The 27,880-nt window shown below is 41.0% G+C and overlaps 1 protein-coding gene and 1 long non-coding RNA gene across 5 annotated transcripts in view; one reads left to right on the top strand and one right to left on the bottom strand.

The window, feature by feature from the left end:
- Positions 1-985: 985 nt before the first annotated feature.
- The window catches only part of Fmn1 (formin 1), a 371,650-nt gene continuing 344,755 nt past the window's right edge, over positions 986-27,880 (bottom strand). For 2 of the 4 annotated variants that reach the window (XM_021149458.2, XM_021149475.2), the window contains 3 exons: positions 25,091-25,240; positions 10,047-10,131; positions 986-8,577 (listed from right to left, as the gene is read on the bottom strand). In XM_021149458.2, coding sequence (XP_021005117.1) covers positions 8,533-8,577; positions 10,047-10,131; positions 25,091-25,240 — 280 coding nt within the window. In that variant the 3' untranslated portion in view covers positions 986-8,532. The remainder of the gene's footprint in view (positions 8,578-10,046; positions 10,132-25,090; positions 25,241-27,880) is intronic. The other 2 variants (XM_029474561.1, XM_021149455.2) reach the window with 1 other exon arrangement.
- On the top strand, positions 9,443-27,182 carry LOC110283943. Its single transcript, XR_002376888.1, has 6 exons — positions 9,443-9,583; positions 18,097-18,216; positions 19,344-19,453; positions 23,019-23,253; positions 23,624-23,764; positions 26,896-27,182. It is a non-coding gene; the product is annotated as an uncharacterized LOC110283943 (long non-coding RNA).

The following is a 27,880-nucleotide window of genomic DNA, read 5'->3' as shown; positions in this document are numbered from 1 at the left end:
GAAGGCCTTTGCTTGCCAGGGTGTGGTGGTGTGATACTGGTTTTGTCAATGTGTAGTACTCTGAACCTACACATTTGTGCTTGTAAATAACCTAGCCCTGGGCACTGTTATAATAACACAAAACAGTTTAAATTTGAAAATGAGAACATGAGCTATGCAATTTAAAGGACAAAAAAGAAAACCTGCACATGTAAAAATTCATCATGGGAGAATAATAAGTTATGGTTCAAGCAGGCAGGAGAGTCTTTCTATGCTAGTCGGATATGTTTCCCTGTGTCCTTAGGATGCATAAGCCTTCTCTCCACTAAGATGCTCTAATCAAAACAACAACCTTTAGATCCTTCTTTTCCAACAATCACCCTAGGAAGATTCTCCACAAAGGAGTATTTGGAGGCCAATTTAATAGGATAGAGAGGACGAGCAATCAGTGGGCTTTTGTGACATTGCCAAGAGATCAAGTCTCAGTCCTGATATATTTCATATTCTGGATGTAGTTTTCTGTGAGTCAGTTGTACCTCATTGGTTTTTCTAGAGATGAAGAGATTTTCTTTTTCTCTAGTGTCCCAAGAATTCCACAGCTCAGTGACTCCATTATTTGGAAGATGCTCTAGGCATGAAGTATCTTAATCTCTGTGCATTGATGTAACAATGAACAAATGAGATGATAAAAAACAATTGCAATTTCAGCAGAAGTGCTTTTTAAAATTACTTTAATCCATGGGCTTTTATGTTGTTTATAAAGTATTGCTATACTTTGTATTACTGCCTGAAAACAAAACAAAACTTGTACCTCTGCTTGGTGCCTGAATACATGTAATTTATATGCCAGAAAACATGTAAATTCTATTACATCTCCCTAGTATATAATTTTCCACCTGTAACTTGAAGTCACCAATCCCTATGTGACCCCTCCTTGAGAAACTTTTGGCTTAGTGTCACTGTTTTTGATAAGGCCTGCTTGGATTTCCATTTGTTGTTAGTCTTGAATACTTAGCTAGATTTCCCGTTGTTGATCAGGTGTATGGGGATGCTGATTAGATGGATGGAGAGAAAGGAAGGAACTAAATGGTGGAATCACTGAGACCTCGCCTTTGAAGCTCAGTAGAATTGCTGAAACCAGCAGCAATGCAAGTGAAAGAGGACTGCAGCAAGTGGCCACTGAAACAAAAATCTCCACCACACACCAGATGGACATGAAACCAAGATTTATTAAAATACCCTTAGCATATTTACAAGTGGAAGCCATGAATGCAATTCTCTGGAAGTTAAAAAAAATAGAGTTCTATCTCTTAAAACAAATCAACAGAATATCAATAGATTAGGATAAATATAATCTACTGCAGAGAGAGAATTTCTTTCAATAGACAATCTAATTTTTTCTAACCAATATATATTATGTACAAAAATACACTTGATATAACGATCAAGTAGTGTCAAGAAGGAAAAATATATGTACACGCATATTTTCATTATGTACAAGTTGATATTGGTTCCTCCACCTTTTCTTTTTAAAAATAAATAGTTCATTTGTTTGCAAATTACATTTACAAATTCAACACATGAACATTTCTCAGTGTTGACAAAATTAAATATGCATATTAGAAATACATATTATTTTTAACTTAAAGGGCATATACCCAAATCCAGTTAGCTTATTATGCTTAAAAACATACAAGAGCATGTAATAAGAGGTTTCATGTCTTTAAAGTGCCTTCTCCTTTCCAAAGCTGTCTTTATTTTATTGGTTAATTTTCCACCTACAGATTGGCCTAATATTTAGACAGAAAGGCTGTGTTTTATACTATGACAGAATAGTAAGCTATTCAGGACATGCTTACACATGCTTACACTTTCTATGAGTGCTTTTGAGAGCATAACAGTTACTATTAATCTGAAAATAACCACAAAATGTCAACATCCCAATTCAGATTGTGGTAGACATTTGAATCATGAGCAGTAGCAAGAATTGAGTAGCAATAAGAAGTCTTACAATTCAAAATGTTTGCACCAAGGTCAATGTGTCCAGCAGCGCAGGAAGTTGAGAGTCCTAGATTGAGCCTTGTCATGGCTTGTGACCTGCTGTGATGGATCAAAAGTGTTCTCTAATTAGATAGTTTAAAAATCTATGAGAAACCAAGAACTAGAACACCCAACCTTTTTAATAAAGTAGAACAAAATGAAAAAACTAAATGCATTTTCCACCTCTTTTATGGATTTTCCCCTCTTTGCCTGAGTGATGAGGTGATGGTGACATTAACAAGAGGCAGTCTCAGCAGTGTGTCTCACACAGGCTCCTTGGTGACAGTGGTGCTCTGTCCAAACACTGAAGGCTGGAACACAGGGTGTGAGAGGACTATGGGACATTTGGTGTCTATGCTGCAGAGGTAAAGGGTATCTGGGTCCAATAGAAGCTGCAAAGGTCCCTTTGGGAGAGAAGGGCTGTGATATGTGAGGGAAGGGGAAGCTGAAGACAAAGTACGGATGGAGGAAAGCTAGATCACACCAGGTGCTGGGATGCTTAGAAGAACAGTAAGGTCCTTTGACAAGTGACACTTGTAACAGAATCTGAAGCTGGAAGTTACTCAGCTAAGCACAGGCCAGTGTCATTGGAATACCTGCTCTTGCAGGACAGAGTTATAACAACATGTGGACACTCTTATGTTCGTAATACAAATTGCTTAAATTTCTATTATAACCTGTCCCTGGTACTATCATGGTACCAAGTTGTATAAAACATTGCACTGAATTTGTTCACTCTTTTTTTTTCTCCCTTGTTTCCTGGCTTCCCTCTGTCTCAGAAGGTGGACAGGAAACACTGCAAAGGTCTCATGTATCTTAGGAGCCTCTGTGATCCCAGGTGGTGCTAAGAAAAACCAAACCAAGCCAACCCGTAAGTGACTTGAAGTGCCTTACATTTCTGCAGCATCTGACTCGTATTAGGATGCTAACTGATTTCAGGGAGCTTCTAAACATGCAGGCCAATGCTTATTTTCCAGGCCAAAACATGATCCCTCAATCAAAGTCCAGGGAGACTGCTTCCCACACTAGTCTGGATTCTAATTCAAAGACAGGAAAGGCCTGTGATGAATTGATGACATGCTTCCACTAAAGGTTCTTAAAAAATACCCAGTGTCTAATTTGTAAACTTTCTGCCTTTCAGAGAATATCTTAGATTGCTCCCTTAAAGGGAAATCCTTTTTCCTAAAAGCACATATCCCTCAAAGATTACATACCCAGTGGTCAGTAGGACAGGAGGGGCACAGTATTTGTGTCTCAGCAAGTTGTAAAATAGTAGAATTAGAAAAATTCATGATTTTTGGACGAAACCCATGCCTTTAGTTTCCTTTCCCACAAATCCTCTTTGAGTCAGTGCAGACAGAACCGTTTTAAGAGTTTCTTCTTCACTCATGGGTTTGTTTCCAAGAGTAGTGAATACCTTCAAAATCTGTGCAGAACCCCAGAGACTGCTGGTCAGATTTGAAATACTTAGGTTCTATCTTGAGATGGATGATAGGAAAAGGGGGCTGGAGAAATGGTTCAGGGGTTAGCAGTATTCGTTGCTCTTGCAGAGGATCCAGGTTTGTTCCTAGCACTCACACGGTAGCTCACAACTGTTTGGAACGCCAGGCCCAGGAGATCTTACAGCCTCCTGCTGGCTTCTACAGACACCAGGCACACAGGTGGTGCACATATATACACGTAGGTAAACAGTCATACACATAAAATAAAAAAATGAGTATGTCTTTTTTTTTTTTTAAAGAGCAAAAAGGTATGTTCACAAAACATACCTACAATGTATACTAAATGCCTTTTGGCCCTTAGGTGGAAATGCAGTAGTATATGATAACTGCTCCTTTTAATATACCATAGATTTAACTACCTTAAAACCCACTGCATTGATTCCCAGAATTGCTCAGTTTTGGACATCTATTAATGATGCTATGGCTAGGCAGAGAAACCTCCCTGGGTGCTCAGTGGTCTATGGGGCTGGTGTTTTGTTTTAGAAGTATGGACTGGGAAAGTCAACTGAGATGAACAATTTAAATACCTTGCTTTATAAGATGGAAGTTGAAGAAAACTCTGGAAGAGAATAGTGGAGGAGAGCAGGTGTGGCTTTGGTAAGCCTCTGCTGATATATACTTGATTCCTTACTTGATATAAGATAATACATTGGAAACTCACACTATTTACTAGATGAGTATTCTCTCTAAGACACTTTTATAGCTTTAGAGGTGGAGACCACAAGCCATTTTTAAGGTAACACTCCACCTAGGTCACATCCTTAATGTGCTAGAGCCTGTTTATTCTCTGTCGAATCCTTGGGATGTTCACTTCTGCCCAAGAATACTGACTCATTTGTGCTTTGGCAGCCCAGTGATATCACGTTTCTCACGAACCATGAAAAATATCGTGGAACCACAGAAGCAGTTAGATCAGCCTTCAGGGGATTCCCTCTATACTTAAGACTAAAATAAGTCAGACAATTATCTGAGGACAGATTGAACTTGTAGTATGAAGTATAGTGTATGGAGTATTGTAGGCTTGATCTGTTCTTTAAGGGCAAGCAAGCAAACAAACAAACAAGCTGAACTTAGCTCAGTCTCCTCTAGACTAAGAATTTGACAGCAAAAATATGGGATAAAGTGTAGGGTTCCTGCGGGCTACGGGCGCCAGGAAAGAGAAAAGCAGAGAAATAACAGGGCCTCAATGGAGTTGGTCAGTCCTAGGGTGTTTGGAGTTGGGCTGAGATGGAGTGGGGAGTGGAGACAAGTACGTTCTGCCTAAGGACAGCACATGGCTTCGTTGGCTTTTTTGTTTGTTTGTTTGTTTGTTCTTCTGGTAGAAACCTGATGGCAGCTGAAGAGACCCAGTCAGTGAGCTACCATGTTAATGTCTCCGTGTTGACAAGGAACCTGTTAAGTATTCAAACTCCTCCAATGTGATATAAGGCATTGTCTTGAAACAAACAAGGCCACTGAGCTGGCTTCATATGAAACGTGCTTCAGCTTTTAGATTCACCACTTCCTGGCAAAGGGTTATCTTGAGGGAGTTTGGTAGATTGCCCATCCTTGAAGAGGGAAATGTAGAATGGAGAATGTAATAATGAGAGCTCCTACCAAGGTGTCAACAGCTGACAGGAAAGCAGGAGTGACACAAAATGTGTCTCTTGTCCACATACAGTTGTGCAACTAAGTCTGGTTGTGCCTGGATCCAACTGCCACTGGCATTAAAAACACTTGGGTTAAGTCCATAGGGGGAGAGATGCTGAGTTGAGTTTTTAGAGGGGCTTTTTTAAAAAGTCAATTCTGGATTAGTCACAGCTTCTAAGCAGCTGGATTGTTTCTTTATATAGCTAGAAGATGAAGGTGTATCCAAGGTTATCTCTCTTTGTGAGAGCTAAACATTAATCCATTCTTTTACAGCCCTTTCAGTTGGGGAACAGACCTGACTCACCTACATTGAGGATTTCCATATGCAGATGAAGTAGCTGGAATGCCTGAAAGTTCATTGCTTTGCCCAGTCCACCCTACTTAGCAGCAGCATCCCTCAAGCCAACACAGCTCAACTATGAATTGCCATATTCACGGTCTTCTGATATTCTGCTAACTTATAATGTCCCCTTAGGAGATCTCATAGGAAGAACCCAAATACATACAACTCTAGAACATCACGTTATTCTCTGCGTGGCTTTTTCTAGACTACGTTTCCCAAGACAATCCTTAACTCTTGAAAATCCATAGTAAAAATGGTCTGGTATAAACTGATGCCTCAGGCAGAGATGGTAGGTTCTTTGCCCCCACCCACCAGCCATCACAACCATTCAATTTCATAATGCTTATTTAGCACTGGTACCACTTTGGATTTGATAATATGTCCCCATTTTGTGATTCAATAATTAAACATGTATATTAATAAATCTATAGAAACAGAGGTTTTACCTTCATCTTTTGGTCTTTTTCTTTGATAAATACAGGCAAAGGAAAATGAAAATAAAAAATCAAAGAAAATAGATACTTCTTGCTAGTGATTTTTAACACAATTTAAACTACCTTGTAAAATGAGGTATTTGGGACAAAAGCATATTTTTAGGTTTTTTCCCCTCATTTATCTTACTATATCATGCACCCATTTGTTTTTTATGATTCATTTTTAGTTTTTAATTATGTGCATATGTGTATGTCTTTGTGTGGTGGCATGTATGACGACTGTGTTTGCGTCTGTGCATGTGAGTGCAGGTGCCCATGGAGGACAGTGGAGGATGTCAGACTCCCAAGAGAGAGTAATGTTTGAGTGTGTGCCACTCAGCACGAGCACTAGAATCCAATCCAAACTCTGGCCATCTACAGGAAGGCTTTGTACTCCTAACTCTCGAGCCATCTCTGCAGGATCCTTAACCCAACAAAGAGCCCCCCCCCCCAAATCCCAACACACAACAGTATGGTCTACTTCCTGACAGCCTGCAGAATCTGCTATGGTCCTGAAGGACCAAGGGAGAGACAGTGCCACCTGCGCTGACTCATGTGCATCTTAGAGACCTGAGGTAGCATCAATACCATGGAAAACCCTCTGTCCCTGCTGACCCCACCCACAGGATCCATGCAGATCTCACAGAATGCTGAGACGCTTCCTGTTCCAAACACAAAACTGCATTTCTTTTTTGCACTTCAGTACTAACAAGGGCACCACAGAGTAAAGGATGTCTGCAAGTGGAATTTGCCCTGCTGGTTAAGTCTCTTGCTCTTCCTCTCAGAGAGAATGATGAGAAACAACAATAAAAAGCCACAGGAAAAGAATAGTGACACCATGCCATTCTAGCTATGCTAAGTTCCATATTTGATTGTCTCTTTTGTCCTATCCCTTCATTTTGAGGAAAACAAACCATGTGACAATAACTTTCCTTTGATCCACAGAAAGACAGCTAGCACCTGTATGAAAATGGCATCAGTGACTGAAGAGATGCCAGCTACTCTTGCTTTACAAGGTCTGCACTATGTCAGGCTACGGTGCTGCTTTCCTTAGCTTGTGTCTATTAGCAGAGTGTCCCTGAGTGGTGGGTGGGGTGAGGGGCTTATGACAGGTGGGTAGATTCTGGGAAGACACTTAAGGTATCTGGCAAGTTCAAAGGTCCCGGAAAGTTGCTGAGGCAAGAGGTGGGCCCCACATGGCAGCCAGAGGTAACGAGATCAGAAAAACCTACAAGATTCTGAGCAACTCTAGACTGTCTCCACCAACACGAAACCATGGCCTTTCTTTACAGCGAGGCTTAAAAACCACAGTCTTCAATACAATCCTCAGTTCATGCCCAGTTCTCCTTCTTCTCTCACCAGGGAAGTTCACATAATGAAGGGAAAATAGGCAAGGTGGTTTTTCTCTGTGATGTAAGGACCAGAGTTAGAAGACACCACCTGGTGTCCATTCGCAGGTTAATATCAACATAAGCATTCTGCTTTCATTTTACTGTAAAAATCTCTTCTGCTCATAACATTGTTTTGGACAGCAAATGCCCCCTGGCTACCTTCCTTCATGTGCCCGTGTGTCAAGGTCATGGTAAAAGGGGACAGTGGCATTTTCTCTCCTGTCTGAACACTGCCGGGGTGGTGGGAGAGACAGGATACAAATTGTAGAGTATATATAGTACAGACCTCATCTGCATGCCTGCATAGCATTCATTTGCTGTCCACACTGGATTAGAAACCGCATGGTCCCTCACCCAAATGGGTCCTCTTGATCTAAGTCTGTCCTTACCTCATTTCTATTAGAAGTTGGTACAGAATGCCTACTGGCCAGGAAGCCATATTAACTGAGCGGGCCTATCTCAATAGCTGATGTTCACTTCCAGCATCAAAACTTCTTCTCCAGATTAAGGTTTATGGTTATTATTCTCTTTCCACCCATGTGGAATTTCAATCCTGTCCCTTTCATTATATCATCATCATTATCATCACCATCACCACCACCACCACCACCACCACCATCATTCTTCTCCTCAAAAATCATTTCTCTAGTCTGGGAGATACACAGTATTAAACCTTTTCAAAATCAATTCTGGTAAGTTTCAATATTTTTGGTGAAAATTCAATAGGATCTCAGTATAACAGGATAAAAATTAAGATCAATACAAACTGTAGTGTGTGAGGAATAAGACTTGAGTTCTCTTGGGGATCACCATGTCTATGGGCAATTTTGCATAAATTTGACATGACAAAGGTATATACTGGATGGCTTAGAATTTCCACTTTAAATAAAATGTGAAAAGAATGAACTATCTTCTGATCTTATTATTGGGTGGACTTCAGACTTCTGCAAGAAACAATGACAGATTCCTGTAGTGTTCGCAAACATAGCTTTGCATTGTTCTTGTGGATTGACAAGAGACTTCCCAAAGAAGGCACAGGGGACTTTCTGCAGATGGCCTCAGAAGGAGATGAGCGAATGTCCCTAACTGGTCTTTCAGGAACTCCCAGTGGCCCGTGTGTCTGCAGGAGCAGTGAGGTGCTGCCTTTCATATTGTAACTTCCTTCTGTTTTCATCTTAGTTGGTGGCCACGCTGGCTTCCTTCTGACGCAGTCTTTCTTTCTGTTGTTTAAGGAAAAAAGTAGATCCGTTATATTTGATAACTTAAGTTCTCATCGGAAATGTGAGTATAACTGTACTAAATACCATAGAAATTCAACTATTTCTACTGTGTTTGCCTGTGGAATCCCCAGTTACCTGATTCTATCAACCTACCACACGGTGTGGAGAAAGATATTCCCACTGGCTCCCTACTGCAGTTCCTCATTACAGGGCCCAGACTGCTGGAATTCATTCATGGGAGCAAGAACAGGAGCTGACATGTACTGAACTTCTTGTATGTAATTGGTACTGTGTCTGCCTTTCCCAGCTTTCCTCAAAATAAACCTGAATTAAGCATGGTCTCGTCATTGGCCAGTTTTCCTTGAAGAGAGTGAAGCAAAGTAGCTTTACTAAGGTCCTAGGACAATGCTGGGATTTAAATCTCGGCTGCCTCCTTCCCAATAATACCAGGTTCCTAATGATGTATCAATTCTGGCTACTGTTTATATGATGTCTAATGTTAATTTTCAACTGGACAAATCTGGAATCACATGGGAGACAAACCTCCTCGCAGATCTGTGAGGGGTTACTTAACCTCTGCTCATACCTGTGACAGATTATCTTGTTAGGATAACTGTGGTAGGAAGACCTGTCCACCATGGGCGGCACCATTCCCTGTGGCAGGCTCATGGACTGTATAAGAGGGAGACAGTGAGCTGAGCACCAGCATTCACTGCATTCTTCTTCTTGAATGTTGGTGCCATGTGACCAGATGCCCCATGATCCTGCTTCTGTGACTTCACCACTATGACATAATGCATCTTCAAACTGTGAGCCAAAATAAACCCTTTTCCCCTATAAATTGCTTTTTCCAGGGTATTTTATCACATCAACAGGAAAGGTAACTAAGACAGTGTATGGAGAATCACTGTGATCTCTACTTTAACACTGGACCCGGGGGATAGCAACCTTTTCAAACTTAAAAAGACCTAAGGAGGCTGGCGCATTTCCAGTGTAGGGAGGAAAGGTGCGGAGATTCCCCACCTCCATCTGGTCAGCATTTTTGTCATCTGTTTGCCAGGTGACATTACGCAGACTGTGCATTTTTGCATCTCTTCTCTCTTAACAACTCCTTGGGGACATCCTGCCTCTTTCTTTAATGGGATGAATGATGGTGACTACTCAGGAACCTTTCAGGAGAAAGGTCCGTGGAGATAAGAGGGAGAGACATGGAGATGCTTATGACAAGCGGCACAGTCTGCTTTATCATATGTGACCTCTGTTGAGTTTGCAGTGGAAACACATGGGACCATGTTTTGCTCCTTCATGTCTCATTTTGTTTTTAAACCACATGATATAAGAATGAGAGGAAGGATAGAAATACCCCCATTTCCTCCCTGCATTTTGTCCTTTAAATTCACAGACTCTTGGGAGTGTACCCCAGCTATAATGAAAAATATAGAGGTTACAGTGAAAAAATTGTGGCTTACCAGACTAGCGGTGGGATTGATTTTCTTTGTCTCCACTTTCTTCTCTGATGTCAGTTTGCTGACGGATGCCTGAGCCATTTTCAATCTGAAACAGAAAGGGGTTGGGGGATGAAAGGACAGGAAGAGAAGAAGAAGAAAAGGGAAGGGGCTGAGTTAGACAGGAATCCTAATGCAAAGCTTAGTGCTCAGGATTCTGAACACATAACCATGGGGACATATTCTGAGGAACGTGCTGTTAGCTAATCCTGTCACAGTGACACTTATCCACTGAATAGCTGCAAACCCCAGTGGAAAAGCCCACAACAGCTAAAACATAAACCTGTAGGGCACGGTATCATGTGGAATCCTGCATGTAATTGTAACTCACTGGTAAAGATTGGCATGTCTGAACATAACAAATCAAAGAAAAGGCACCTTGTAAATATTAACATACCATTTCCTCCTTTATATCCTTTTTTTTTTGTGGTCCGTTGTTGCCCAGAGTGACATTATCTGAATTGGAACGGTAGCCTGAGGTTTTCCCTAGCTTTCTGCTATTACATTCTACCTCTGGCTTATCATGCTTCTCTGCTCAGCCACAGCTCAGTTTTCACTGGTGAGCCCATGGAGAGGACCAAGGGGAGGCTGTGCTTTTGTGAAAAACAACACAGAACTTTGGGGTGAAAAGAATTCTGTGTGCATAGGGCTCTGTTCAGTGTGCTTGGGCCTATTATCTACACAGGAGAGAATGCTGGGACAGTTTCAGAAAATTAAAACTTTGAGAAAGCATATGAATACTATAAGTATCAAATTCATAAATTCACTGCAACGAAGTGAAAAGACAACCTAAAAAAATGGAAAGAAAAACTGTAAATCATAAGATATCTGATATGGAGCTTTTGTCCAGAATACATACATATATATATATATATACTTATAACTCAAATAAGATAAATTATGATGACTACAATTAATAAATGCATTAACTAATATATTTAATTTAATATAAATACATATATTTACACAACAATCTCTCTACTTAAAGCTCATGAGGCAGAGGAGGGGCAGAAAGATTTTAAGAGCCAGAGGACCAGGACAGCTGGTAATGAGATAGTTCATCTAAAAACAGTCAGACAGACAGGCAGACTAACAAACAAATAAAGATGTTATTTTCTTTAAAAAAAAGAAATATTCTCTCCATACAATGTGCAAAGACTCTAGCAAACATTTCTTCAAAAATGACATACAAATGGTCCATAGGTGCATGAAAAGAATTATAATGTCATTAATAGATTCAGCACACATAACAGTATCAAAAGGAGACTGGAAAGTTATGAAATTATTGAGAGAGCTGATTGCTACAAAAAACAGGAGATAAAATGGGGCTGAGTAATATATTAAATAAAATTCCATTTTATATGTATAACACTAATAGTGGTTATTTTTTTCAAACTCTTGGAGAATGTGTAATTCTAGTTCAACCTCCCTTTTTTTGGAACTCATTTTGTAGACCAGGCTGGCCTCAAACTCAGAAATCCGCCTGCCTCTGCCTCCCAAGTGCTGGGATTAAAGGCGTGTGCCCCCACGCCTGGTGGCTTTCAACCTTCCTTACGCTGTGACTTTTTAATACAGTTCCTCATGTTGTGGTGATCCTCAACCATAAAATTTTTTTGTTGCTACCTCATTACTGTAATTTTGCTAGTGTTATGAATCATAATATATACATGTCTGTGTTTTCTGATGGTCTTAGGAGAACAACCCTTGTGAAAAGGTCATTCAACCCTAAAGGGATTGCAACCCACACATTGAGAACTACTGTTCTAGGTGATGAGAGCATGGGTTTTTACTTTTAATATTTCTCCAAAATTCTAAAACACATTAATACGTTAAAAGATTGACTAATTCATAGACATTTAAAATCTAGCATTTTTTCCTTCAGAATTTCAAATAAAAAAAATATCTGTCCCTTCATAATAATCGTGTACTTGTTATCATCTACAAATGACTAGGTGGCTTGACACTGAGAGGGCTTGACACAACTGTTTAGAACACAGGTTCACCAATCCAGTCTTCCTGGCCACATGTAGAATATATCCACATTTCAACATGTTGAGTGGTGCATCAGAAAAGTTAATAAAAATGAAACAAAGAGGATTAATATTTTACAGAGCCCATGAAGAAATCTATTTGCAAAATTGCCCATAGACAATTGTGATAGGTCTGAGTGTCTACACCACATTGCCTACTAAAGCTTCCCATTGGAGGCAACAGCTGTGGCTCTATCCAGCCAAGAACAGAATGTATTAAGTGGATCAAATCCAGGTCAGACTGCACTTAATGGAGAATGACCATTAGAAGTTTTCCAACTTAAGATGATGGAGACGAGAATGAACCCTCAGCTTGTGGATTTTTTTGTTTGCTTGCTTCGTTGTTTTTCAGGAGTTTTTTTGTTTGTTTGTTTGTTTGTTTTTTAGCTAGGATTCTGTTCAAAGAACAAGAACCATTTATCCCAGGGTCCCCAACTTGAAGGGAACATTTTAGGCTAATTTTTCATTATTCCTTTCTTCTACCTGTCAGGTCTGGTTCCTGCTTTCAGAGATGGCCTTCCACCTGGCTTCAGCTTAGCACCACCCTCTCACTTCCTGAGTCTCTCGGTGGCCCTTGACCATCTTGGCCTCTTGGGGTCATCTGGATATCCATAATTGAAGCCAGGGAAGTGGTTATGTAGGTTAAGACATCACGAGGGAGTCAGAACTAACCCACAATGCTGTCCCCTCCGTGACACTCTACCAGGGGCCAGTTACATAAGTGAATACTTAGTGGGCAGAGTAGATTCTGTGGAAACTGCTTTTAAGGTTTATATACATTACTGGCGTTATGGCCATTTTTAACTACTTCCCTATCACACCAGAGTGGAGCTTTCCAAAGTGGGAGACTCATCAGGTACGGTAGGACCAACTCCGTCTGTGGCATGTCTCAGCACTGCTGTCACATCCTCGGCACAGACCAGTGCTCTCTGCCAACGTCCTTGTACTGTTTGGTTTCCTAGCACTTAGCTCACTTCACCCACCTTTTCCACCATCTAGTCTCTGAAAATCTTAGAGTTTTGGCAAGGAGACTTAAAAAAAGGCTGCGTGGGAGACAGGATGAGAAGGGATGAGAGCCCAGACCGCTGAAGCAGTGTTAAAATAACCTAGCTCCTTTCAATCCACGCTACAGATTAAGATGGCCCCAGTTAGTAATGCATGACTCTAAGAATGTGGCTTCCTTTCTCCAACACTTTCAAATGATCCCAAGTCAGTGAGAGCATTGGTCAGAAAATACTTCTGACCAAGCGCCAGAGAGTAAATAGTTCTGTCTTTGGGGTTGTAGGTTGTGTTGTAGATGCTCTTACTGTAGTACAATAATAACACACACAGGGCAGAAGGGGGCCAGGCAGCACTATGTTCTAATAATCCTCTTTATTCACAAGTGCTGGGAGTAAACCAGATTTGGTTCATAGGCTCTCATTTACCAATCTTTGAACTATAATATGTGATTCAAAGTCTTTATCATGGCAGCCTAATCTCACTCTGTTCTAAATTTTATCTGCAGTTACTGTTTTAGATCTAAACTCATTTCCATAAGAACATTGTGCTAATTCAGTTTAGATCAATGTTCCTGGATAAGTCACTTAACTCCTCTGGCCACTGCTTCCTCATCTGTTAATAGTGGGTACGACAGTACAACTAAATATCATTGTGGATGTGGAAACTAAAGAAAGGATGACACATGGTTATCTCCATCAGTTGGCCAGCCAGGTCAGGCACCATTCTTATCTAGCTCATTCCCATGTGTCCAAATGCCTTCCATTCTCGTACTACTTGCTTAAGTGCAAAAGTCATGAACTCTTCCTTCATCTCTCCCAGCCAGGAGGAATTTCTCTTTTCTCAATGGAAAAATCACTTCGTGACTCTCTCAAGGTACTTAAGGCTCTTCATCTCAGAGCTTGGTGTCTTATTTCTCTTCAGCCACTAGAACCATGAGAGGAGATCAACAGGCCTTCTGTGTACCTGGGACCCTCCGTATTCCAGTATCTATCCTGTGTCTGCACAAGTCAGTTCTAGCACATATCTGAGGGGCTGAATGTCTTTCTATTTTCATCAATTTAGAAGTGTAGTAAAGACTTATTAATAGACTTACTTTCTGCCGGGCGTGGTGCCGCATGTCTTTAATCCCAGCACTTGGGAGGCAGGGGCAGGTGGATTTCAGAGTTCGAGGCCAGCCTGGTCTACAAAGTGAGTTCCAGGACAGCCAGGGCTATACAGAGAAACCCTGTCTCGAAAAACCAAAATAAAAAAAAATAATAATAATAAAATAAAATAGACTTACTTTCTGCATTGACTTTTGGGGGAAAAATCCAAACATTTGGAAGTCCAGTTCTAGCTACTGATTAGCCTCATGAATAATGTGTAAGAGAAAAGGTACTGCAGGCCGCCTAACATGTGCTAAGTATTTATACATGCCAACTTAGGTATGCATGCCAGAATCCCTGAAGGTATACATAGTATTTATCCATAAGGAGTGATGTTAGAAGAGTTATGTAACTTTACAGGTTTTCTATCAGGAGTTTTCTATCTCATCCAGGAAGTAAAGACATTTTTTTTTTCCTTTTTGCATTTTAGTGGAAATAGGCTAGCTAGACAATTCCTAGACATACAGATGTTCTACCTCCTCCCCAATTCAATTATTTAGGAAATTGTTTTTGATTCTGGCTGAGATGTGGGTCCTATTTTTTGTTTCTGGCCTAAACATTTACTTTAGAATATCACACATAAGCCGGGCGTGGTGGCGCACGCCTTTAATCCCAGCACTCGGGAGGCAGAGGCAGGTGGATTTCTGAGTTCGAGGCCAGCCTGGTCTACAGAGTGAGTTCCAGGATCAGCCAGGGCTACACAGAGAAACCCTGTCTCGAAAAACCAAAAAAAAAAAAAAAGAATATCACACATAGTTGCTCATGATTGCTGGTAGTTAAAGGAACCTAGATTTCGTGTTAAGAGTTCTATGCTGAGACCTCCAAATGTAATTTTAGATACAGGGGAAAGCATTCCAATGTGAGTATGTTTGAGAAAGAAAAAGTTGTAACTTCATCACATAAATGCTTTAGCAAAATGTCTGGAAATCCTCCTATCCTTTCGTCTTCCTTTCTGTAATACATATGCTCCCTTGGGAGTCACTGCAGGCTCTAGCAAACTGAAATAGCTGCCAGTGTGTCCTGAGGAAAAGCATACATACAAGAAAGGATGTGTGTCTGATGCTCCTGCCTAGGGAAATACTCACAACCTTGGTTTCACACTGGAGCCACCTGGGTAATGAGTTAGAATATAGGCATTGAATGACATGGTGACACATTAGACATAGACCAGTGACAGCATTTTAATATTATCTTCTTTAGGATTCTCTGAAGCAGAGATGGAATTGTCATTATGTCAAGAAAGATGCAATGTTTCAGTGGGCTTTGAGGATGTTATAGATGTCCCTCTTGGACTTGCATCCATCTTCCACTAGGCTAGATGTTAGACAGCTCTGTCCGCTCGGCCTTGTGGCATTGGTTCAAATCTTAGGACATCTCTCTGGTATCCACAAAGTACTCTCTCCAGTTTGCTGAATCAAGTTGTTTTTTCATGGTTGGAGGAAACTGAGCTAGTGTCTAGGCACAGTTCTAAATAAGTGACCTTCCACAACTCCCTGAGACCTATGAGGGCTGTGGGAACAGTTACCATTTTATCTTTCTTGACAGAATTCACTCACTAGGCATTTCTGAGTTCTTAATGGTAGAACCACACATGGCACATGATTAATAGTTATGAAAGTCACTCTGCACTGTCATAAAGAAACACAAGATGCAATGCATTACTCCTCAGTGGAAAAGGCAACTTCTTTACTGAGGCAGCAGATGAGCACATGTCTGACTAGGTTTTGTGTTCCTGACAAAGGGAAAGAAGGTAAACTGGAAAAGCCATGGAGGAGAATATGAAACAAAGCACGAGTCCCACCCATTTGTCACAGGCAGTCAGTGGGGCCATACTTAGACACACACACACTTTTAGCTCCATTTTTTTCTTGGAGTCTGATCCTCCCCTTACCACTATCCTTCTCCCTCTGCACTCATGGCCCCAGGTTCATTTCATTACCCTTCACAAGGCAAGAACACAACAGAGACCCTCAGCTTAGATGACCTGACTGCTTCCATTTCAGGATTTCTCCCTTAAAAGTTATTCCATGATGAATTAACCTATGATTTTTACTTCCTGAAATGTGACATTTCCCCTATTCTGTGTCCAAGTAAGATATCTACTTACAACCCAAGATGTCCTCACACAGCCTGGATTTCAACAGCTACACAAATCAGCCACTTCGTAGCTCTTGAGGGTTATCACTTATAGTACCCAAACACACTTTGACTTGGAGTGATTAATTGCAGAACAAAGGCTGCTTCCGTTGGCAGAGCTTCTTGTCCAGGCCACAAGGGAGTGGAAGTGGTGTGGGGCTAGACGTGCCCTGGAATGCATGATCAGTTAAAGCCAATCACTCTGCACTTGGTAGACATAACACCCTAGTCAACCCAGGGATGAGGTGCAGAGTGAAAGGCACCAGCACTGTATTTCCTCTCCTGGGAGAGGCACTGGGAGGCGGCTTGGAAATGAAGGATGCTGTGTCAAGACATGGAGAGGGACAGGCAGCCTCTGGAAGACAATCCTGACTCTGATACTGAAGACAGGCATGTGCTTGCAGATACTGATGACCCCACCTTTCGGTTTTGAAACCCCTACCACCTACTGAGTCTCACCAAAGACTAGAAGTGACACAGATTGTTTGTGCAGTAGCTGAAAAAAATACATATATAATCATTATATATAATAATTATATATATATATATATATATATAGAGAGAGAGAGAGAGAGAGAGAGAGAGAGAGATTGTTTAGAGCAGAGAGCCCCCTATTAAATATCTGCCCATGGTAGGAGCTGTCAGGAGTCCCACGCAGAAGTGCTTTAGAAACATTCTGGCTGAGTGAAGACTTACTTTGCATTTCCATCAGTCTCTGCCAAGCTAGAGAAACCGAGTGAGACACACACTCTCTAAGGTCTTGCTTTGAGCACCAAAGGAGTTTGAGATTTGGAACAGCAATGGATCCAGAGGATTTTCACAGCCTTCTTTTATTTTTTCTTACTTTTTTTTTTTTTAACAAATTGAAAGTGATGCACTCAAAGGACAGAGTTGGGGATTATTTGGCTCCAGTAGTTGGATCTTTCTTGTTCTGGTCATGTTTGTTCCTTTGGACACATTTACTAAGATTGTGTATCTTTGGACACAAATAAATGATGTACATGGGACTTATTTGAAAATGAAAATAAACTAAGACGTCTCACTTACCAGCCATAGACAGAAAATTTTATAATCAGTTTTGGCATGGCCAAATAAACATAGCAACTGTGTGTGTGTGTGTTCAGCATTAATTGAGCATCTGCTGTATATGAGGAAATAGGAGGTGCTACAGAGAAAATAAAAATCATACAGACTTTGCATTTAAATTCTTGGGCATACAACCGATTTAAGAAATAGAGTTATTAGTACCAAAATGAATGAAAAATAAATCATAAAGTGCTCAAGTTGATAGCATAGTGAAATCTTCAGAATTTTTCAGGAAAGACAGAACTTCATGGAGGAAGTGGTCTGAAATCACTACATTAAATGTTTAGAACAGTCCTATTCCTGTGTGTGTGTCACCTGAGACATAGTGGGTATTTAAGCATGTGTTTCAGTCACTGTCATAATAGATAGTTTTAAAGCATATGTTTATGTACTCAACCTTAAATGAGAATATGGAAATACATGAAAACGTAGGGTGTGTTGAACAAATAGAGAAGGCAGTATTTAATCAGCCTGATCCCAGGGCTATGCAATTCTATAACGTATGTTAACCACACACCTTTGCAATGTGACCCCTTCACATACCCTCACTCCCTCCTTTTTCAAGGAACAGAATTCATCTGTTCTGTCAACATGTAGGTTTTTTTTTCCCCACAGATTTCAGAAAATCAGGGTTTGAGGAGAGCTTCAAGATAACCTAAGTCTTGTCATTTCCAAACTTAGCTAAATAGCAACTTCTGGGGAGATGTTCCCAAATGTTCATGTCATATATTTAAGGTAAGCAGAGTCAAGACATTTATCAAGTCTTAGTCAAACACAGAACATAGTTTGGAAACTGTTCCTAAGACCACAGGCTTTGGGCACCAATCCCATTGGATCCTGACTCAATAAATGGGCCATTTCCGCAATGCATTTTGGTGATCCCAAGGGTCTCCCTAATTAGGAAGCCAGTGATCTCAAATATCTGCCCCTTGCTTCTGTTCCCCCTTCAAGTCTACTGGAGGTGGCCTTTTGTAGATTAACGATGCTCTCAAAGCCAACGTCCTCTCTATTTCTACATTTTCCTGAGATCATTTTCTTCTCCACAATCACAAGGAATCTTTAATGCCCATTTAATAACATTTGCCTGTACTACGAAGCCTTTTCCATGTATGTACTGGGCTCTGTGCCAGGTATTTTGCCACCACAGGCACAATAGAGAACAGGATTATATCCCAGAGACCCTGGGAAGAAGATAAGAAATTAAAGTATATTAAGGTAATATGAATTAAATGCTAAAAGAAGGTGTGATGGGTATTCTTGGTTGTCAAGTTGACTGGAATTAACTAAAGCCCAGGCTGTGGTGTTCACCTGGATCGGGTAAGGTGGGAAGACCCACCCTAAATCCAGATCTTTTGAGGTAGGATCCACCTTAGATCTGAGCCACACCTTCTGGTAGCAGCCTATATAAAAGACGTGGAAGAAGAAAGCACTTATTTTTTGCCAGGAAAGGTCATCTTTTCACTGACATTAGAACCTACCTCTTCAGAATTGCACTGTATGTTAAATAAAGGCTGTTTGAGACGTCCAGCCTCATGAGCTAAACAATTACTGGACTTTTTGATTTTCCATCCAGAGACAGACACTGTTGGAATAGTAGGGCCATAACCTGAGAGCCACGCTACTAAATTCCATTTGTTTGTATGCATATATGTATGTATATATGTATGTATGCATGTATCCTATCCGTTCTGTTTCTCTAAAGAATCCTGACTAATACAGATGTTAACAACATCAACAGCAATAACATCATCAACAACAAAACCTGGTTACAGATCGGTGGGAAAAAGCAATTCTACTTAGGAAAATTACAAAAGAGTTTTAAAAGAGCTGTTTTTAAAGGACAAGTATGTTTTGGTTAACAGGAAGTAGATGAGAACCAGGAAGAATAAGAAGGCAAGAAAGTCCAGGTGTGAGAAACAGCAGGATCACTGCAGTAGGTGCAGAGGGGGAGCTACAGAGAAGGGGCAGTAAAGTGAGTACATTGTAGGTTCTAGGTTTTTACTCCTCGGTCTTCTGGTTACTGGAGCAACAAACTGCAATGCTGGCAGGTCACTTACTTCTCTGTGTTTATTTTAAAATAGCAATAAAACTTCCTTTGCAGGGTTTCGAGAACCCAGAGTGGACCAACCATGGCTACGATTCCCTCCCATTATTTCATCACCACTGGGAAACAGAGCATGTCCAAAGTTATGTGAATGGAACCCTTAGAGATGTCAAAGCAAAAGAAGAAAGCTCGTGGGTGGCAGGAGAACAATTAGGATGATGAATTTCTAGTGTGGGGCAGAGCTTCCATAGATATGAGGTGAAGGCGGAGCTTCTGTGGATATGAGGTGAAGACTAGTAACCACAGGGCAAGTAAAAATGGAAAGGATCAGAATGGGATGGAGAAATCGTCTTGGAGGTCTGATAATAAAGTGGATTTCCAGTAACTTGGCAGTGCCAAGACAAGGATACTGTTGTGACTGAAAACTGGACAAGCTGCGAGAGGCAGGCCTCAGTTAAGAAGGAATGATCTCTAGTTGGGACATAGTGATTTGCAGAGGAAGGCTGGGTATCCTCTTGATTATGCAATATGAGATTCAGGCCTAAGCCTTAGAAAATATATCCATTTGGGGCAGGAAGATTTTGGAGGCCAAGGCAGAAGTGATGGGCAAACTGTATTTCCAGGAAATACTTTACCATATAAATATATGGATTCTTGCAGTACTGTACTACAGTCAGTGGTGCTTAAGTGGGTGGAGGGGTGACCTTGTTCAGTCTTTAGTCCTACAGCAACACGATCAGTATGGATCTCTGGGAACAGCCTTTGGGATCACAGAACCCAGTCTGGATCTATGTGTTATGCTCTAAGGCTGTGGTAGTTGCATAACTAACCATAACAGCTTCAAGGGCTATACTCAAAACAAAACCCTGTTGGTCTTCAGTTGGAGCTAAGAAAACAGGGTAAGTAGCTTTCTGTTCTCCCATGGTGTAAACTATCGCTATGCATATAATGAAATGTCTTATTTGCATTTGCCCGTAACATTTACGAAACTTCTTGTTCACTCCTCACTGGCCCATTATGGGCTTTTTAAATGGTACTTTTAAAGTTTGCCTTGGCTCGGGGTGAAGCATCCGCATGGACATTATTCCTGGAGTCCTGGCTCCCCTGGGTCATATTCACCTTCTGCTAATTCATAGCTCACTGTGTGGTTTGTGTGCATGGGTGGGCATATGTGGGGAAAAGTCTGAAGAGATCCTTACTGGTGAAATGTTTTAGAAGCAAGGATCCATGGATAATTAAACAATTAAACAATTAACTTAGACAATTAAACAATTAAAAAATGCAGAAAATTTTAGGATATCTTCTTGCAGTTGTTATGCACGTGATTGGATAATATTTGGATTTAACAGGTGGAAAAGGTATGTATTAAAAGCCCATGAAGTGTTTGACTATTACGAGATTCAGATGCAAAAAGTATATGAAGAGGTAAAACCAATTCGAAGTTGCCACTGAGAGTGAAATACGGTCTTGGTGAACTGTAAAAGTCTGCTAAACATCATGCTGCAGAGACATGAGCACAGAAAATCACTTCTGTGTGTACATCCCTGATTTATAAAATGAGCCCTTCAAGATGAATATTAGAACTTTGCAATAAACCACAAAACTGGGAGAGTGATATTGTGTCTGTCAAAGCCTGGAGGGCAGTGCCAACTCTTCTTGTCCCGATCATGTATCAGATGCTTGGTTTGAAACAATTCCCACTATCATCCTTAATAAGCTCAAGCAAAAGTGAGGCCCGACCGTTATCTCAAAACTGCACTGGTTTTAGAATACCAGAAAAGTCGCATCCAGAATCATAATGATTTCAAGCGTTAACGCCTAGTCCCTGCTTCATCCCAAGACTCACACTTTATTGGTTCCCTACACAGTGAGCATCTGGCCTAAAGTTGCACAGCGAATTAATGGCAAAGTGAATGGGGAGACATTTTGAGAACTGACCTCTGTCCTGAGGTCCCTTTCATACCACTGAGCACGGTTTGTACTATGAAGGGATAGGAGAAGGAACCAGAAGGCTTCACTGGGGGAATTAGTGTCACCACTGGAGGCCACACAATGATACAAGAGGGGACCTTCTGGATTTGTGCTTAGACATGGGAACATGCTCTTTTGCCTAATACTGGCTTAAATGTTGAAGAAAATTTAAAGCCATTAATATACTACTATCTAGTAAATTGCTTTTCTAATGGCATAGCTAATATGAGGATAACCCATGTCCCCAGGAAATCCTCTCTCTCCTCTTACCCACAGGGTTTCGTTTACCATTTAATGGCATAGCAACAATGAACATTTTAATACATTTATAGAGTACTCTAGCTTTACAGCTTTATAGCTTTATTATTAGCTTGCTATGGAGGCACATGGGTCTGAATGTTGTACTAGCCTAATGCATATTCATGAAATCTGCACTAAGCAGAACAAGAAGTAAATATTCTGTTACCTAAAATTAACCTCAAGTGGCATAAAGCAGTCGAATACTTTCATTTCATCTGGAAGTGGGGTTTAAACAAACAACATTTACCTTTGGGTCTTTCTCTTTGAAAACACAATTACTGATTACTTTTTTCCAGTAACTTCTTGGGTTTCAATTGGCCTTCAGACACATTTACAAGTCACATGATCTTAATTTCTTGTGATGAGATACCAAACCACATTTCCCCCCCAGCAGTTACATTATATCAGCCTTTCATTTGGCTATGGATTTTGTTTGTTAGAATGCTTTTGAAGAACTCTGGTGAATGATGTTATATTGCTTCACTGCATTTAGTGTTACAGAGATTTAATATGTTTGTGGGAAAACTATAGTTAAAAATATAAATATCAAATAATGACACTTTCATTAAATAAGTGTCAAAGCAAAGCAATTATATTATTTCTAATTTCATTATAACAAGTCAACTTAAGTTAGTTTGCTTATTTTACACTAATCAATAATACCACTTAAGAGCCTAAAAGCTAAATTCCTTATCATGAAAAAAAAATTTAAAAAACCCTGCATAATAGGAAAATTCTGGATAATCAACTTAATTGGTTGAATGTATGTGCTAAGATGTCTTTAATGGTAGAGTTTTCTAAGCATTCTGCTTCCAAAAATCTTTCCCAAACTTAAAGTTCAGAGATGTTTTACGCTGACCCTTCCTTGGTGATCCATCTCCCCAGAGCAGAGCTGCAATGAAGAGACCCCGGAAACTGCTAAATGATCAGTGAAGGCTTTTGGGAAGTCATGACCCTGGGGAGGTGCTGGTTTACAGAGTGTGAAGCAAGCAATTCCCCAGCTGTACCCAGGAAGCAGTGCTGTGAACGCACAGGCTGGGAATCAGAGAAAAGGTCACTCTGAAAGATGACTGGGCGGGTGCCACTTCAGCGAACCCATAGATAGAGAGTGTCAGGGCAGGGTGTGATACAGTTTAAGATTTCTACAGTTTTTTGTTTTTAAAAACAATAAGCAATTAATTATCTTCTCTGCCTTTGCTTCTTTGTTCTGGACCATTTTTAGGGCTCCAGAGACAACTCATTAAGAACTACCCTCAAAATCTGAGAAGAAAATCCCCAAAGACTGTCTGTATGTATGTTCAGAACTGCCTGCAGCCCAGCAGCCTGGTGAGGGTGTGGCGGTGGAGTGGTCTGGTTATGAACCACAAGTTTGCATTAGATCAAGGAGAAGAGCTTCACTCTTCTAGACTCAGAAAGACTTTATCCTATGGAGATTAATTTAGGTTACATTACCATAGGTGAGAATGCAGACTTGGGTACACTTTTCAGGATTTTTTTTCTCCATATGTTCAACAAGCTACTTTCTCAATGTCTGCTAATTTTTAAATTCTTAACACCTAGTAGTTCACACTCATCGTAAGACTTTTTTGTGCATTCTATGTATCTACGCCATAATGGTCCGGGTGGAGTAATTATCCAAGGCAATACTTCAAATGCTTGTGTCTCTGTGTTGTCACCAGGAGAGTCCTCTCTACTCACTGTGACATACAGTGATGTGTCACTCACGGTCACCTTGCTGTGCTGAATGTCATCTGTCTCTGCATTACTTTATCTGCATCATGAGTTGTCTGATTTTAAATATTTGAAATGTCTTTCTTTCTTTTTCAGATGGAGTCTCAGTCCAAACCCAGGATGTCCTCAAAACTCACGATCCTCTTGCCTCAGCCTCCTGTAGCCTGGGATTATAGACATGGACCTCTGCACATTGCTTGACTACACTCAGTCTTAATTCTCTTGTTCCTGAATGAGGTAATGCTGGGATGATATGCAGATAAATAGACTTTAGAAAAAAAAATTTTAAGGCAAGGTCTCATGCTGTACCCCAGGCTTGCCTGGAACCCACTTTGTATTCTGGGCTGGCCTTGAATTCACAGCCATTTCCTTCTCTAGACTTCTACGTGCTAGAACTTCAGGTATGGTCGTTCACACCCAGCCCCAGATGAAAAAGAATTTTAACTTAATTTAGAAAAAAAAAATAGGGGTTGGGTTCTTTCTTTAAAAAAAAAAATCCTTGAGAAATATTTAGAGATTTAATAATATTGAATCAAAATCTCTACATCTTCATCTTGATAAGAGCAATATAAAGCTCTTGTTAGTGTGTTAGTGTGCATTGTCTTCATATAGAAATACCCTCAAATATAGCAGTTTTTGCAAACTAGAGAACAAGTATACTAATTGTGGAGTTTTGTGTCTCAGTGTTTTCAGCAGTGGACAGTCTCTTTCACTTTGACTTTGTACAACCCTCTTTTTCTTTCTCTATCCTCTTGAACAACAACAGTCTCATACTTGCTCCTCAGGAGTTAGAGATAAGACCTGCTTACAGTTCCAGTCCTTTATGGGTTATTCATGGCAACCTTGAATGCTGCAGCTTAACAAAAATGTTTTCTTTCTGAAAATCAGGGCTAAAGTCTCTCTCTCTCTCTCTCTCTCTCTCTCTCTCTCTCTCTCTCTCTCTCTCTCTCTCTCTCTCACCACACACACACACACACACACACAGTGCCTATGTTCATAGCTGACTTTTTTCTTTTAACCCCCCCCCCAACTAATAAAATCAAGAGGCTGCAGGGCGGCCAAGGGAGCGGCACAGTTTGATGTCCTCAGCAGGATACAGGGAGTCAGAAGTGATGCTGTAAATTCAGCGTGGGGCTTCAACACTGTGTGAAGTGTGGCCTGAGCCGGGAGAGTTCCCTTTGATGCAAATGCAGTATATTAATGGGGAAAAGCATTCACTTTTATTTGTCTGTACTGTCTGCCACAGCAAGGCTGCCTCATTTAGCTTGGGCTGATGTGAAAATACACAGAGAAGCAATCTGTTGCAAATTAGCACAACTCGCCTTTCATTTACTAGCTAGTAATTGGAAGGGGTTAAGAGAATGGAGCTTTATCAGATCATGTGAGTGTATCTTGCCCACAAGGGCCGCAAGTTTTCCCTGAATTTCTCTGGGAACTCTGAGACAAGAATCCTTCCTAGATGTTGACTTGATGCAAAAGAAAAGAGCAACAACTGTGAGCCAGGCACACTTCGTGGGCCTTGGATAGCAGCTCAGGAGGCATCCATGCCTCACCCAGCCTTACCTTTCTTTAGATATGTTCTTACTCTCCCGCTTCCAAATGGTCTTGAAGTCACTGCAGAACTCAAACCACACCATAAACACATAGCTGGGGGTGACCTCCTTCTCTCCAGTCTTTGGCTTCATTCCAAAATATCCCACTGTTGTTTCAAAACTGCAGAAGGTAGGGGGAAACATAGAGGGGATACGTGACTGTCAACACTAAAACCCATTAGGGTGCTGAGAAGGGACATTGCGGGCAGCTTCCCACATGTCTATTCCCCGACACAGGAGTCAGGGTTCACAGTTACTGGAGAGTACTCAAAACCCCAGGAAGCCTAAATACAATTGCCAATAGATTCACCATGATTGGGAAAGCTACTGGGCCCATCTTATCTCTGTAAACTGAAGAACAGTACAATTCCAGGGGTTTAGTAACTTAAGCTTAAGTTTACTCTCCATCTTAAGTGCAAGTCAAGTTTTCTGATCTTTGCTCTGTATTTAATGACTACATGTCAGACCATGACATATTGACTGTCCCAGTAATAGTAGCCAGCTAGATGGGCAATTGGGAACATGAAAAATTGGGATATTTTTGTTCCCTCTGCATTCTGGCATGTTCTAGTTCTTGGCTCCATCATTTGGCACCTTACTCTCACTGTTTCAAGAGTAAAATAAGAAATTTACACTGTATGGCCTTTAACTTGACCATGATGGAAGAATATAAACCACCAACATACAATAAATAGATAAATAAATACATAAATAAATACATAAATGAATAACAACAAAGAGATATTCTTGTGAGCTTAACAAGGGTTTGAAAAACAATCTCCAATCAGGTTAGACAGGAGCTCAGGCCTTTCTAAGGTAGACTCTTAGATAATGCTGTGACCTGCCCCGTGAAGGCATGCTGTCCACTTGCCTGCCTGGGCCTCCCAAGCTGCCCTCCATGGAGGCACTAGCTTGGAAGCGATTTATAGCTCTGAACTGAGTCTTTCCCCTCTCCCTCGCCCTCACCCACTCCAAGCTTCACAGGCTCATTTGCCAAGAGCAAGAACTCTTAAACAGCCCCCTTTCAAGGGTGTCGGAAAGTAATCAAAGCAGGACTGGCCAGCCAGGTTCATTACTCAATGCTCTATCATCTGCTCAGGCATGGTGTTTTTTTGTGGCCATCCTGAATACTGAGTTTCTAATGGGACTCTATTCGGTGGTGATTGTAAAACCCCGAAGCCCTGTGACTATTATAGAGCATACTTTCATCTCCTCCTCGGTTATTGGGCAATATGTATCTCATAAGGTTTTATCACATTTCACAGATGAACTGTTAATTGATTCCATGGCTACGATTAGGTGAGATCCAAGCTGGAGCTGCTGCTCCAAGTCTCATAAATTCTGTGTGCTTCTGTAAATAACAAATCTGTTTTTAATGCAAATTAAAACTACTGGCCAGGGAATTTGGCTCCTAGTTATTAAAAGACTACAAGTGTTTAAATGGAGAAACGCAATGACGGGAGTAACCTCTGAAGGACTTTCTAATAATCCCAAATGCACATATTTTGAAGCAAAATCAGTAATCATAGAGAGTAGTGAAGTCTATCCTCTCCCTACATCTACAGCTGTCAAAATACTGACAAAATCAAATGAGTGTTCTATATCCTATACTCTTGCATCGTTCACCATGGAATTTACGTTGATTGTACTATGAGGATATATAGAAACTTATACAACCAACAGAGGCAGGCTGTGGATTTCTTACTGGGTTATTGGGTTTAGAAGTAGAGCGGCCAGGCAGGTTAACATTTCCAATATTCTCATTCTATCCTACAGATGAGACAATGGAGTTCTGGGAAGACCGAATGTCCCCATCCACCATCAGAGCTGGGTCTCCATTCAGGTTCCCGACTCCCTGTGAGACACGTGTCGTGCTCTCCCCTTCAGTTGTTTGTGGGCACCGACACAGGCACCTCCCACACAGAACACTCACTTCCTCCCATCCTCCTTCAGACTCACGTGTCACACATGAGCATGGGTCACCCCAGGAGGGCACACCATCATTTTTTCCCCTTCTTTCTTTCTGTCCACTTTCTACACAGAAATGGGCTTGTATGTACACTGACACAGGAGAAAGTATTTCACTTTGTATGCAGAGGACTCATTATCTTCCTATCTCATAGCAGGGTGTAGTGTTGAGCATACATGACTAATCGCCAGGGTTCCTCCATTGCCCGAACACCTCTGTATTATCTGGAACCCACATTTGGACACACTAGAGAAACCGGTGCAGTCTCAGAAGCAACAGTGTTGCTGACATTTAACACAAATATGTCAGTGGCCTGGGGATTTCTCTTTCCAAAACTTTGTCTTCTTAGCCTCTTGCCCTGTGTATGTGTGTGTGTGTGTGTGTGTGTGTGTGTTTCAAGGGGTTGGATTTGGGAGGCCTTGCTCACCTCTGTCAGAAGGGTTGGAAATTAAAAGACATGCTGGATTTCAGCATGTTTCACCTAAGTGTTTTGGGAACCCGGACAGCAAGTGACTGTTCAGAAGAAGCAAGTACAATCCAGGGTCTGCTTTGATGACAGCACAGCAATGCTGACAGACAGAGCCACTCTGAGGAGGTGCCTGCCTCATTTGACCCCAGCGATTCCTTTCTATTGAAGACAAAGCTCAGTGCTACACTATGAACCTACCATGTCTGATAATGTCCAGAGCACTGCCCTCTCCAGCCAAAATGTTCTTCACAAAACTTCAGTTTTGGTTTACAGAACAGTGCACCGAAAACTTGAAATTTGGACAAGAAAAAAAAAATCACTGA

This window comes from Mus caroli, chromosome 2, assembly GCF_900094665.2.
Source record: "Mus caroli chromosome 2, CAROLI_EIJ_v1.1, whole genome shotgun sequence".
Classification (NCBI taxonomy): Eukaryota; Metazoa; Chordata; class Mammalia; order Rodentia; family Muridae; genus Mus; species Mus caroli.
This window is presented reverse-complemented; position numbering and strand designations above follow the sequence as displayed.